General features: G+C 54.5%; 1 protein-coding gene across 1 annotated transcript in view; it reads left to right on the top strand.

Annotated features, from left to right (window-relative positions):
* The first annotated feature begins 637 nt into the window (after nucleotides 1–637).
* The window catches only part of CALN1 (calneuron 1), a 120,041-nt gene continuing 106,507 nt past the window's right edge, over nucleotides 638–14,171 (top strand). Inside the window, exon 1 of the mRNA XM_058817856.1 lies at nucleotides 638–758. Within this exon, the coding sequence (XP_058673839.1) occupies nucleotides 641–758 (118 nt within the window). The 5' untranslated portion in view covers nucleotides 638–640. The remainder of the gene's footprint in view (nucleotides 759–14,171) is intronic.

Raw genomic sequence — 14,171 nt, forward strand, 5'->3', positions numbered from 1 at the left:
TTTTTTCCCAGTTCTGTGACTAAAGAAGTCAGGATTCTGCAGCTCTGCTTTCCAAGGTTGTTTATTTTCTCTGATCTGTTCCATTCTGTCTCTGACCTGCTGAGATCTGTCCAGCAGCTCGGGTTGTGGCACAGTCCCTGCCCTTGGGGTGCTGTTGGCTTTTTATACTAAGAACTGGGTGTACTTTATTTACAATAATTTTCCAATACCTATCACCTATGTTAGACAGTCTGTCTCTAAACCAATCCAGAAGTGTCACCATCACAGCAGATGATGGAGGACAAGAAGAAGAAAAAGAAAGTCAGGAGATGCTCAGATTCCTCCGTCTTGCCTCTTGAACCCCCATTCTAAATCCCAAAAATTCTACTTTTTCACCCTGTGACAAATTCACTATCATTCTATTCAAACCCTTGTGGCTTGTGAATCTTCACACAAAGTTGGTAATTGTTTCTATAAGTTAAAATTGAAGGCAAAGGTGTTTGTGACTCTGTGCCAGGGTCTCAAATCACTCAGGGCATTCAGAGCAATGTCCTGGGTCCCGACACAGCCTCTGTTCCCTCCAGCTTTTGCTTCATCCCATGACACAAAGGCAGATAACCACAATACCCCTCTCTTTTCCTGTTTTGGTGGCAGGGAGAAGATGCCATTCCACCATGTGACAGCTGGCTTGTTGTACAAGGGCAATTACCTGAACCGCTCGCTCTCGGCTGGCAGCGACAGCGAGCAGCTGGCCAACATCTCTGTGGAGGAGCTGGATGGTGAGTGGGGCTGGATGGGCTGGGCTGGGCTGGGATGGGCTCACTGCACCTGGCCCTGGTGCAAGGAGGCACCTGGGAAGTGATTGTATTTGCAGGGACCCCCATGGCAGGAAGGAATGATGAATCTGACTCCATGTTCTTGCAGGCTAATTTATTATTTTATGATACTATATTATATAAAGAATGCTAAACTATACTATACTAAAGAATACAGAAAGGTTACTTACAGAATGCTAAAAAGATAACAATGAAAACTCCTGACTCTCTCCATAGCCCCAACACAGCTTGGCCCTGATTGGCCAAAGAGTGAAATCAACTCACAGCAGAATCCAATGGAACAATCACCTGTGGGTAAACAATCTCCAAACACATTCCACATGAGCACAGCACAGGAGAAGCAAATGAGATAAAATTGTTTTTCTTTTTCTCTGAGGCTTCGCGGCTTCCCAGGAGACAAATCCTGGGCAAAGGGATTTTGCAGAAAATATGAAGGTGACAAGAAGTGTGATGGCTCAGCAGATCAGGGACATAGAGAACATCCCTGACCAAAGTTGTGCTGGGAGCTATGGAGTGATTTTAGTCTTAGCTTTTGTCCTTCTGCAGCTTTTTTAAACCTTAAGCCTGCATTTTATGGAAAAATGAGAAAATTTAGGGTCATATTGCCCCAGAGGTGTCTTTAGCCTTCCCTGGGGCCCTGCAGAGCTGAGTCTGTCCTTCCCACCAAGCCTCATTTGCTTTGGGGCCTTCCCAAAGGGAGGTTCCTCTCCATGTCTAGAAGAAGATGCATGGAGGTGGCTTGTGGCATAAGAAGATGGAAAGAGCTTTAAAATTCCATTTTCCAGATCAGTGGTAGGGAGCACAGAGCAGCCCTAGTCTGGCATGGGCCATCAGGAAGGGTGTCCACACGTGCTGCCTGGAGGATCCCATCATTACCCTTGGAACTGCTGCTGTTCATCCTCTCTGCCCTGGCCTGGGATGTGTGGCCAGGTAAAGCTTCAGGTCCCCATCTGATTCAGATCTCTTTTGTAGAGGATTTGTGGCTTAACCTGAGTTAAATAATTAATGTTGTTGAGTATTGTGGAATGAATTGGAGCTCTTGGTCTGCTCTCCAGTGGACACTTGGTACAAGCCATGGTCACAATCAGGGGCCTCCATGGAGAACTTTTTAAGGGAAGGATCAAGGGAAGGGTGCAAAGTGGAACTCCAAAGGCTGGAGGCATTTTGAAGAAACAGGAGGCCAACATTTCTGACCACCCTGCCCCTTTTCTTGTGTGCTTTGGTAAATCAAACCTTCATTTCCCAGCCTTTCCACCTCAGAGCCTTTGGATTTGGGTTTGGGAGCTTTACATGAGTTTAGCTCAGGTACCAACAGTGTTTTCCTCTTCCCAGTGAGGGTGTGAGGACACAGCTCAGGTGAGAGACAGCCTGAGAAACCACTTCAGTGCAGCTTAGCCCAGAGCCAGGAGCCCCAGCACTGCCAAGGTGACATTCTGGGCTCTTGCCTGGAGCTTGGCTTGCAGGTTTGAGTTCAGCTGAACTGAGCTGGCTCAACCTCCCCTCACTCACCCCAGAGATGCCAAGAGCATGGCACAGGTTTGGCCTGTCTTGGGTGGGGCCAGGGGGCTGCTGAGCACACTGAGGCAGGAGGAGCTCCTGCAGAAACGAGGATTTTCTGGCGGTGCTGTCCCCATTAAAGCACGGCTGCTGGAATTGCCTGCTGGATTTGCAGAGACCTGTCAGGAGCTGCTTTGAGTGGCCCCGGGGCTGGAAGCCCTGGCAGGGCTGGGCAGGGCACGGTGGATGCTCGGGGGATGCTCATCCTTGTTCTGCTCGTCCCTGCTCTGCTTCCCCCGTCCCGTCTGCATGGAAACTGGGCTGGGGCAGGGAACCGGGCTGGGCTGGGGCAGAGAAGGGAAATGGACTGCCCTAGGTGAGAGAACCGAGCTGGGCTGGGTCAGGGAAAGGAACTGGATTGGGCTGGGTCAGGGAATCGGGCTGTGCTGGGTGAAGGAAATGGGCTGGGCTGGGTCAGAGAAGGGAAGGGAAATGACTGTGCTAGGTGAGAGAACTGGACTGGGCTGGGTCAGGGAAAGGAACCAGATTGGGTTGGGTCAGGGAATGGAAATGTGCCGAGCTGGGTCAGAGAAGGTAACCGGGCTGGGCTGGGTGAGAGAGAAGGGAAGGGAACCGGGCTGTGCTGGGTGAGGGAAATGGGCTGGGTGAGAGAAGGGAGAGGAACCGGGCTGTACTGGGCCAGAGAAGGGAAATGGACTGTGCTAGGTGAGAGAACTGGGCTGGGCTGGGGCAGGGAAGGGAACTGGGCTGGGCTGGGAGAGGGAACTGGGTTGTGCTGGGTCAGGGAAGGGAAATGTGCTGAGCTGGGTAAGAGAAGGGAACAGGGCTGGGTCAGAGAACCGAATCGGGCCGTGCTGGATCAGAGAAGTGGGCTGGGCTGGGTCAGAGAAGGGAAGGGAACCGGGCTGTGCTGGGTCAGAGAAGGGAACCGGACTGTGCTGGGTGAAGGAAGGGAATCCAGCCTCAATCCCTGTCCTGCTGTCCCGATCCCAGCGGATCCCGGAGCCTCGGGCGCGGCTCTGCCCGCGGGAGGAGCTGCAGCCCAGCCCGGCCCGGCCCGGCCCGGCCCGGCCCCGGGAGAACCCGCGCTCCGGAGCCGCGGATCGCCGCCGGTAATGAACGGCAAACGAGGGAAATGAGGGCAATGGGGTGTGGAGGAGCCGCCCTGGGGAAGGAGCAGCCGAGAGCCGCCAGTCCGTGTCCCACTGCAGGGGCATCGCTGTGTCCCCTCACTCCGGAGCCCGGACACAGCTCTGCACCTCAGCATCCATCTATCCCTGCCTGCCGAGCGCAGGCTCCAATGAGGGTCCATTCTTGTCCACACCCCTCCTTGTGCCCTTGCCGTGAGAATGTGAATGAGGGTCCATTCTTGTCCACACCCCACACCTTGTGCCTTTGCCATGAGGATGTCCCAGCTCCAGCACAGCTCCGAGCTCCACCTCAGCTCATCTCCACCTGCACACACAGCATGGCACCAGATCGATTCAAAGCCATGGCACCAGATCGATTCAAAGCCAGGGCACCAGACCGATTCAAAGCCAGGGCAGCAGGAGAAGCTGGAGATGCTTCTCCATGTGCCAGCAGTGTTCAGCCTCTGGAATTTATATTTAAAATGAAGTCAGCAGTCTCCATCTCCCTGTGTTTTGTCTCTAATACCAGATCAGTGCCTGACTGTGCTGGTAATTGGGGAAGGTTCACTGCCCAAACCCCAAACAGAATTAGTCTTTCTGCCTTTAAGCATAAACTGTCTGAGGATGAGTAACAAAATGTTCTTCCTTGAGAAGTTAATGTCAGGCTATTGGAGCTCTGTGGATGGATCAAGCTGTGAGAGCTCGATGCCAATAACAGATTTGCATTTCATCTTCCAGGCTGGGGAATAGATGCCAAAATTCTCCTTGGTTTCTTTTTCAATGAGATTTTGGTCCTGAGGGAGTTCCAGCCTATTGAGAAATTCCAGTCACACAGATTAAATTATGATAGGTTTGGAGCTGAAGGAGTCACTGGGAATTTTCTATAACGTTCCTCTGCACTCAAGGCTCCAACAAGTGCCTGATCTGTTGGGTTCTTTCCAGCAGATTTCTGTTTTTTCTGTGTCTGGCTGTGTGTGTGTCAGCACTGTTCCCTTGGGAAGGGTTTCTGGGATCCTGCAGGGGATGGTGCTGCAGCCTGACCCCGCTCCCAGCTCATCCCACAGGGAATAGCCAGGAGTTCTCCCTGATTCAGCTGCAGCTGGGGCTGGAGGAGAACAGGGAGATCAGGAGATGGGCTGGGGACACTCTGGGGTCACACACCCTGTGTAAAATCACCAACACAGCTGTGCCACCCTAACCCTGCCTCTGAAAGCCAGCCCAGGTCTGGAAGTGGCACCATAACCTGGCTCTGAGGGGTGGAGGGGTCTGGAGTGGATGTTAGTGCCATGTGCTTGGAGGTTTCTATGCATGAAAGGATAAATTTGGGCTGGGAGGGGCTGTTTTACACAGATTTTCTGGCTCTTGTTGGTTGACATGAAATCATGGCACAGTTTGTGCAGACTCTGAGCTTTCCACATCCCTTTCAAGGCAGCCCCTGTCCTCACGTTCTGAACCACCAGGAGTATTTTTAATAAAAAATGCTGGATGGAAATAATCATGTCAAGCTTGAGTCATCCACCTCCACAGGCACTATCTAAAGGGTATTGTCAGGAGGGAAAAACATTTCCAGAGTGGGAATGTGACAAATCTCACCTGAAGGGAGGCACATGCATGATAAGCAGGCTTGGGGGGAGATGCAAGTGGGGCCTTGCAGAGAAACCCAAATGTGAAGCATGGCAGCAGCATTTGCCCAGGCAGGCATCCCAATAAATCCTCACCTGAGCCAGGTGCCTTGGGAATCAGCAGGAGGAGATGTTGCTGCAGGCCAGTGCTGGCTTCTGCTGCCTCACCCAGGGAGCTCCTGCCTCAGGTGGGGCTGGGGTGTCTGTGGGGTTTCTTCTAGACTGGGGGAGATTTTTGGGATTTGTACAGATTCACAGAATTCACAGAATGACTGGGTTGGAAGAGACCTCAAAGATCACAGAGTCCAACCCAGCCCCAACAGCTCAGCTAATTCCTGGCACCCAGAGCCACATCCAGGCTTTGTTAAACACACCCAGGAATGGGGACTCCACCACCTCCCCAGGCAGCCATTCCAGAACTTTATCACTCTTTCTGTGAGAAACTTTTTCCTGATATCCAACCTGTATTTCTCTTGGTGCAGCCTGAGGCTGTGTGCTCTGGTTGTGTCAGTGCTGCTGGAGACAGAGCCCAGCCCCAGCTGAGCACAGGCACCTTTCAGGAGCTGTGCAGAGTGTGCCAAGGTCACAGCACAGCCCCCAAGGAGGGTGGCAGTGCCAGGGCTGTCCTGGCTGAGCTGAAGGTGTGAGCAGAGCACAGGGAAAGGGGCTGCAGGAGGAACACAGGGCAGGAATGTGGGGACTTCCCTCACCAGGAGGCTTCTCCATCCTCATGGATTACAAACCACAGTAGGTGCCTGATTCCTGCTGCTTCTTCCCAGCATCTCCCCTCTGGCAGCAGCTCCCAGCTGGTCTCTCTTTCCTGGCTGGAGAAGACATCCCTGAGCAGCTCCTGAGTCACTGGAAGCAGCTCCCGAGTGAATTTCGGGGTCCTGGCTGAGAGCTGCTGCACATGGAGTGGGATCAGCAGCTGCCTCCTGCTGGCAGTAACCCAGGCAGTGCCAAGGGGCTGGGGGGGCTGCAGCCCCAGGAGCAGGGCTGGGGACACTGTAGGGACACTGGGGACACTCTGGGGTCACACACCCCGGATAAAATGGCCCAAAATCACCAACACAGCTGTGCCATCCTACCCCAGCCTCTGAAAGCCAGCCCAGGTCAGGCTATCACCCTCCTCTGGTGACACCTCTGGTGACACTCCTGGGTGCTGGGGGCCCTGGCAGGGAGGGGCCGTGTCCTGCAGGGCTCTGTCCCCAGCCAGGCTCCTCTGGGGCTGTTATCTGACACAGCCCTGTGAGCCAGGAGGCTGGGGCTGCTCACAGCTGGGGCTGTGCTGTGTCCAGGAGGGCTCAGTGAGGTTCCCTGTGCCCCAGCTCCTGCCCCTCTGCAGAGGCTGAGCCTTCCCTGGCACTGCCAGCCTGCAGGTGGGCACAGGTGGGAGAGGGGAAAGGACAGGGAGAGTCCCTCCAGCCTTCCCTGAGGGATTGAGTGGTTATCTCTGTGTGCCAGGTGGGATCCAGGCAACAGGAGCAGGAGGAGAGCCAGGGGAGAGGCATTAGTCAGGGCTGAGTCATGGAGAGAAACAGGCTGAGCCTGCTGGGCTCAGGGAGGGGAAAACACCTGGGAAAGGGGAAAGGAGGGGAAAGGAGGGGAGGGGAGGGGAGAGGAGAGGAGAGGAGAGGAGAGGAGGGGAGAGGAGAGGAGAGGAGAGGAGAGGAGAGGAGAGGAGAGGAGAGGAGAGGAGAGGAGAGGAGAGGAGAGGAGAGGAGAGGAGAGGAGAGGAGAGGAGAGGAGAGGAGAGGAGAGGAGAGGAGAGGAGAGGAGAGGAGAGGAGAGGAGAGGAGAGGAGAGGAGAGGAGAGGAGAGGAGAGGAGAGGAGAGGAGAGGAGAGAAAAGGAAAGGGAAAAGGAAAGGGAAAAGGAAAGGGAAAAGGAAAGGGAAAAGGAAAGGGGAAAGGAAAAAGAAAAGAAATTGTCTTGGGCTAGGAGATGCTCTAGGCATGGATCCCTGCCCAGCTCCCCAAGAGCTCAGTGCAAGCCCTGCAAGCATTCCTGCAGTGCCTGGGACTGTGTAAAGCTCATTTGCTGTTTCCCAGAGCTCTTCCAAGGGAGGTTCATCCCCAGTGTTGTGCTGTGAGAGGCTGGAAATGGAATTATTTCTGTCTGCTATTGAGCTGTGATGGGGTTTTGTGTCCCTGAATATCAAACTAGCAGCACCATGGCCAGGCTGCTGGGGACAGGGGCAGCTCTGTCTGTCCCTTCTGCTGAGCTCCTTCTGCCAATTTTCCAGCTACAGCTTGGAATTCCAGAGTGGATTTCCTTGAGACTTGGGAGATCCAGGTATGAAGGAGCCTCCCTAAAGAAACGGTAAAATCTGGTGTGATGTTCTGAGGATCACAGAATCCTACAAAGGTTTGGGTTGGAAGGGACCTCAAAGCCCACCCCGTGGGGGCAGGGGCACCTCCCACTGTCCCAGGCTGCTCCCAGCCCTGTCCAGCCTGGCCTTGGGCACTGCCAGGGATCCAGGGGCAGCCCCAGCTGCTCTGGGCACCCTGTGCCAGGGCCTGCCCACCCTCACAGGGAATTCTGCAGGAATTCTTGGGCTGCAGGTTCTCATTTGCTCCAGACAGTTCTTGGGTGGGGAAGGGGTGAGTCCCTGTCCCTGGAGCTGGGACTGCTCAGCCCTGAGGGGCTGCAAGGATCCTCCTGCAGAGGTTTTGGGGTCATTCCCTGTGCTCTGTCCCATCAGGAGCCTCCAGCATTGCTGAGGGGAGGCCCTGCCCAGCACAGCTCCATTGTCCTGAGCTCCCTTTGGGAATGCTCCCTGTGGCAGTGGGGTCTTGTGTGCCACAGACACTTCCAGCACCACCAACCTTCCCTCAGCCTCCAGGAGAGCTCTTTGTCCCTGGAATTGGCATCACTTCCCCCCAGACAGGCAGGGCAGTGTGTGCCAGCCAAAGGGTGGGAGCACAGGGGGCTGCAGAGGAATCCCAGGCTCTGAGGGTCTGAGCTGCTGCTTTGCCGTCAGGACCACTGGAGCTGGGGAGTGTAGGAGCATCGGGGCAGGACAGTGGGGATGGACAGAGAGCAGAGATCTCTGCAGCCAGGTCAGGAACTTGGGGTTTATTGCAAAGGGCCTGGGGGCAGGGCCCTGCTGGGAGCTGCCAAACACAGCTCAGAGCAGGCTGAGAGGAGAGAGGGGCAGAGAGGATGAGAGGGTGAGAGAGTAAAAGGGGTAAGAGAGTGAAGTTCCCGTTACAATACAATAAACTTCTTCTGTGTTGAATATTCTAATTCTCACTAACCAATCTAGTACAAGATACAAATCCTATAGCATTTACGTACAGCCTGTAAGAATCATTACATTACCATACTGTGTTACATTTTAAACACTAAAAACTCCTCTTTGGGCCCCTTCTGCCAAGCTGTGGGGTCTGCTCTGACCCTTGGGCCTGTCTGCAAGCAGAGGGTGTTGTTCCATCAAAAGGGGATCACCTTCAGCTGGCCACACCATTGTTTTCCAGTTGTTCAGTAACTGAGGGATCTCAAAGCTTGCTTTCATTTCAATCTCACTTATAGTTTCTGTATTCTCAAAGTCTTTTGCCAGGCAATCATATTAATAAGGCTTTCCTGTTTCATCTTCCCCAACAGGGGATGAGCTCTGAGCTCTGGAGCTTCTCAGCAGGAGGGTGGCAGAAATCTTCCCCCACCCAAAGCTTTCTGCCACCCTCCATTCCTTCCTTTGGAATGGAAATACTTCTTGTACTCCCAGAACAAGAAGCATTTCCATTCTCCTTTACACCCCAAGCCCTGTACAAGGAAGCTGGACTGTGGCAGGTTGATTTTCCAGGGGAACAAACCCAGCTCAGGGCTCTGCTCCCCCTGCCCACAGCCCCTGTCCCTGTCACCTGCACTCCCTGCCCCCAAAATGCAGGAACAGGCAGCAGCAGCTCCAAGGAAAGAGTCCTTGCAGCAAGAGAGCACAAATAAAATGGGATTGGCTGCCAACAAATTAAAATGACAGGGACACCATCTGGACAACAATTAAGGGGATGGTTTGAGATCCAGCTTTGCTGACACAGTTTGGGAACAGGCTGGTGAGACAGGGAGCTACTGGGGGGATGTTCAGATATCCTTGGGCAGGGCTGGAGAACTCCTGGATTGCTGTAGTGGAGATGGAGCTTGTCTGAGCTGGAAAAGGATGGATTTGGGGAGAGGGATCCAAACAGTGCCTGGGTGCAGCTCCTTTTGGGCTGCTGTGGGTGTCTCTGAGCAGAGGTGCTCCCTGGCATTCCATGGATCCTGCCAGGCTGATGCTCCTGGGGCTGGGAACTCACTGCCTGTGTGCCCTCTGGCCATGGCAATGGAGCAAATCCACATCAGGAGCTAAACTGCCCTAACAGGCATTTCAAGCTTGCTGTGACACGTTTATCCAATTGTTAATAGGGATTTTTAATTTTTGATGCAAGCTCCTAGGCTGGATCATTAATTTTACAAGTCCTTCAGTCCCTGGTGCTAAAGCTGGGTTTAGCAAGTCCCTGCTATTGCAGGAAGTGTTCCTGGATGCCAACAGGGGTCTCATCCTCACCTGCTGCCTTATTGCTCTGCTGGGCTGGGGCACTGCCTGGGATGGGGCTCCTGCAGCCCAGAGCTGGGGATTCCCTGGACATTCCCTGGACAGTCCCTGCACATCCCCTGACATTCTCTGGACATTACCTGGACATTCCTTGGACATCCCCTGGACATTCCCTGGTGATTCCCTGGACATTCTCTGGACATTCCTTGCACATTCCTTGCACATTCCCTGGACATCCCCTGGACATTCCTTGGACATTCCTTGGACATCCCCTGGACATTCCCTGGACATTCCCTGGACATTCCCTGGACATCCCCTGGACATTCCTTGGACATTCCTTGGACGGTCCCTGGACATTCCGTGGACATTCCCTGGACATTCCCTGGACAGTCTCTGGACATTCCCTGCACATTCCTTGCACATTCCCTGGACATTCCCTGGACATTCCTTGGACATTCCCTGGACATTCCCTGCACATTCCTTGGACATTCCTTGGACATTCCCTGCACATTCTCTGGGCATTCCCTGGACATTTCCTGGACATTCCCTGGACATCCCCTCAGCATTCCCTGGACATTCCTTGGACATTCCCTGGAGGCTGTGTGCTTCTGTGTCCCCCATTTTGCAGGAGGGGCAGAGCTGTGCATTCAGGGAGGTGTTGGTGTGTTGTGCACACCCAGCCAGGTCCCAGACACATCATTCCTGCACATTATCTACTGTGCACATCATTCCTGCTGGCCCAGCTCCCAGGGATCCCTTGGGATGGGGTCAGTCTGTCCAGAGCATCTTTCCCTGGCAAAGGCAGTTCCTGCCCAAGGCTTTTGGGGCTGGGCAGGGCTGGCAGTGCCACAGAACAGATGTGGGGCATCACTCCCACCCCATAAAGGGCCTCTCCTTGGGATTAGGTGGGAATTGTCCATCCTGGGCACAGGAGAGAGGCCCTGGAGAGGCCTCAGTGCTGCAGAAGGCACAGCAGCCCTGGGGACTCGAGCATTGGTCCCCAGCTGAAAATCTCTTGGGACTTCTGCTGGTCACAGTGACTTTGAGATGTGTTAGAAAGTCTCTGTTTCTAGGTTGGCAGTTGAAGAAGGAGGCAGAACTCTTCTATTCTCGTTCTTGAAGTTGTTTATTGTATCTTATCTATAAAATTCTTTCTCTGGCCTGCTGAAGTCCATTCAGCAGGTCAGACAGAGGCATAGTCCCTGCCCCAGTGCGGTGTTATCTTTTTATACTAAAACTATGTGTACATTATTTACCATAACTTCCCAATACCTATCACCCATGTTAGACAGTGAGCTTCTACTCTAAACCAATCCAAAAGTGCCAACATCACAGCAGAAGATGGAGGCCAAGAAGAAGAAGGACAGAACACATCCAGATTCCTCCATCTTGCCCCCTGAACCCCCATTCTAAAAACCCCAAAAAATCTATTTTTCACCCTGTGACAAACTAACTATTATTCTACTTAAACTTTCATGGCTTGCAGATCCTCATATAAGGCTGGTAATTTTTTCCATGGATCATAACCAAAGGCACAGGGGTCTTGGGCTCTGTGCCAGGGTCTTTGAGCCCCCTGGCAGGGGTTCAGGCAATCCAGGACAGCCAGAGGGATGTCCTGAATTCTGACAAAAATCCCTCTGAAAAGCCATTTCTTCCCATTTAACTGCACAGGCAGAGGCACAAACCTGCCCTTTTCCCTGGATTTGAGCTGCCTTAGGCATCCCTTGGTGGCACTGAGTGCTGAGCTAATAGCTCACGCTTTATTTCAGTTCCTGGGGCCTCTCTCAGTGCTCAGGAGCTCAGGGAGGCTGGACAGGGGCTGCCCAAGCTGCAGGGCAGGAGCTGGCACAGGAGGGCTCTGGGGGGTCCCAGCAGGGCAGCCCTGGGTGGGCAGAGGGGCCCAGGGGGCTGCAGGGCTCTGCCCACTCAGACAGGGTCTCAGGGCTGGCATTTGCAGATCCATCTTTAATTATCCTGATTCAGAACCCTGCAGGGCCTGGAGGGGGTCCTGGTGGGGCAGTGCAGTGCCAGGTGTCCCTGGGGCTGTGGGGACAAGGATTCTAGCCAGGAGGTGACATCCACTTCAGCACACCAGCTGTAACCAAGCCCAGCTGTGGGAGTGTTGCGGGGCAGGACTGTGGGGATGGATGGGGAGCAGAGATCTCTGCAGCCAGGTCAGGAACCTGGGGTTTATTGCAAAGGGCCTGGGGGCAGGGCCCTGCTGGGAGCTGCCAAACACAGCTCAGAGCAGGCTGAGAGAAGAGAGGGGGAGAGAGGATGAGAGGGTGGAGAGTAAAAGCACTAAGAGAGTGAAGTTCCCGTTACAATACAATAAATCATCTTCTGTGTTGAATACTCTAATTCTCACTAACCAATCTAGTACAAGATACAAATCCCATAGCATTTACGTACAGCCTGTAAGAATCATTACATTACCATACTGTGTTACATTTTAAACACTAAAAACTCCTCTTTGGGCCCCTTCTGCCAAGCTGTAGGGTCTGCCCTGGCCCTTGGGCCTGTCTGCAAGCAGAGGGTGTTGTTCCATCAAAAGGGGATTATCTTCAGCTGGCCACACCATTGTTTTCCAGTTGTTCAGTAACTGAGGGATCTCAAAGCTTGCTTTCATTTCAATCTCACTTATAGTTTCTATATTCTCAAAATCTTTTGCCAGGCAATCATATTAATAAGGCTTTCCTGTTTCATCTTCCCCAACACCCAGCCCAGCAGAATCCTGAGAGCAGCCTCCTCCCCAAGGCACAAACCCCTGCAAACCCCACTGATCTGCACAGGGGAGAGTTCAGAAATAGGTTTTCCCCCAAATAAGGGGGTTCAGGGGTTGTGTGTACACTGGAGAAGCAGAAGGACAGATCCCTGCTCATCCTTCACTGGGATCTTTTGGCTGTCACTGATGTCTCTGTGCCTCAGTTTACTGGGATTTGGGGAGGGGGAGAAGCTGCCCCAGGCTTGGGAGCTGCCAGAGCCGCTCTGTGGCTGCTGCTCCCCACCAGCAGTGGCTTTGCCTGGACTCCCCAGTGTCCCTGTGGTCCCTGCTGGTGACACGGGGGTGGCACCAGGTCCTGAGGCAGTGGCAGGGACAGAATACCAGTGACAGAGAGGGTCTCACTGGTGCCTTTGCAGGGCTTTCCCCAGGTGAGGCCACTGGAGCAGAGCCTTTGGGTCAGCCCCAGGTGTCCAGGTCAGTGCTCCTGGTTTGGGGTGGGGACAGAGCCCTGGCACTGCAGGATCCCAGCCCTGCTGCTCCAGGGAACATCCAGCACCCCAGGGCTCTGCTGGGGACACTGCAGTGCTGTCCCCATGTCCCTGTGGGCCACAAAGTGCCTTTCCTGTCCTGAGGCCAGGCCCTGGCACAGTGAGCAGGGTGTGGAGCCAGCAGCGGGGTGTCAGCAAATTGGGAATGAAACCTGGGTGTCCTCTGACTGGAATCAAACCTGGGTGTCCTCTCCTGGCTGGAATCCTGTGTTTGCCAGCTCCCCTTGCCCAGCCGTGGCTCCTGAGACTCCTCAGCTCAGCTCAGATGGGAAGAGGTGCCAGGGCTGGGTTCATGAGCTGGATTGTGCAAGGATGCTGCCCCAGGATCTGCACTGCATGTTCCCAAAAGGGCAGAGCTGGGGGAGGCAGGAGAGGAGGAACGGGGGAGATGGAGCTGTGCCCCAGGGGATGGAACTGTGCCCCAGGATGGCTGGGAGGGAGCAGAGGGTTTGGAGCTGGGGAGGAGCTGAGAGGAGCTGCTACCTCCAGCCCTGGATTTGCTGTTCCAGAGCCCTGTCCAGCTGTCCCTGGACCCATCACCCTGCAGGCAGACGGGCCCAGGGCCAGGGATGGAGCAGGAGTCCAGCAGGCAGGGCTGCTCTCCATCTCCTGTGGATCTGCAGGAGCCCTTGGAAACCTTGGACACCCATCCATGGGGTGCCCCTGTGCCAGGACCCTGGTGCTGCCAGGGCTGGGCAGGGCTGCAGGGCCACCACAGGGCTGTGAGGGACAAGGATGCTCTGGGAACAGCAGGGAGGAACAGGAGGGCTCAGCCCCTTCTGCTGCCTGGTCTAACCCTGGTACCAGGAGGGAACAGGGACACAGGGAGTGCCCAGGGGCATGAGGAATGTTCATGGGCACAGGGAATGTTCATGGGCACAGGGAATGTTTGTGGGCACAGGGAGCAACCAGGGGCACAGACAATGTTCATTGGCACAGGGAATGTCCAGGGCACAGGGAATGCCCAGAGGCACGGGGAATGTTCAGGGGCACAGGGAATGCCCAGGGACACAGACAATGCCCGGGGCACAGACAATGCCCAGGGACACAGACAATGCCCAGGGGCACAGGGAATGCCCAGGGGCACAGACAATGCCTAGGGGCACAGGGAGAGCAGCAGAGCTCCCAGGGCCAGGCAGGAGCTGCAGCTTTGGAGCGCTCTGGGAGCCCTCAGTCACTGCAGGGTGAGAGCACTGCAGCTCCCAGGGCTGGTGCCAGCCTGGCTCAGGTGTTGCTCTCTCTCCAAATGAAATGAGTTGAGGCTGAGCCGTGGTTTTGGCAGG

This window comes from Ammospiza caudacuta, chromosome 20, assembly GCF_027887145.1.
Source record: "Ammospiza caudacuta isolate bAmmCau1 chromosome 20, bAmmCau1.pri, whole genome shotgun sequence".
Classification (NCBI taxonomy): Eukaryota; Metazoa; Chordata; class Aves; order Passeriformes; family Passerellidae; genus Ammospiza; species Ammospiza caudacuta.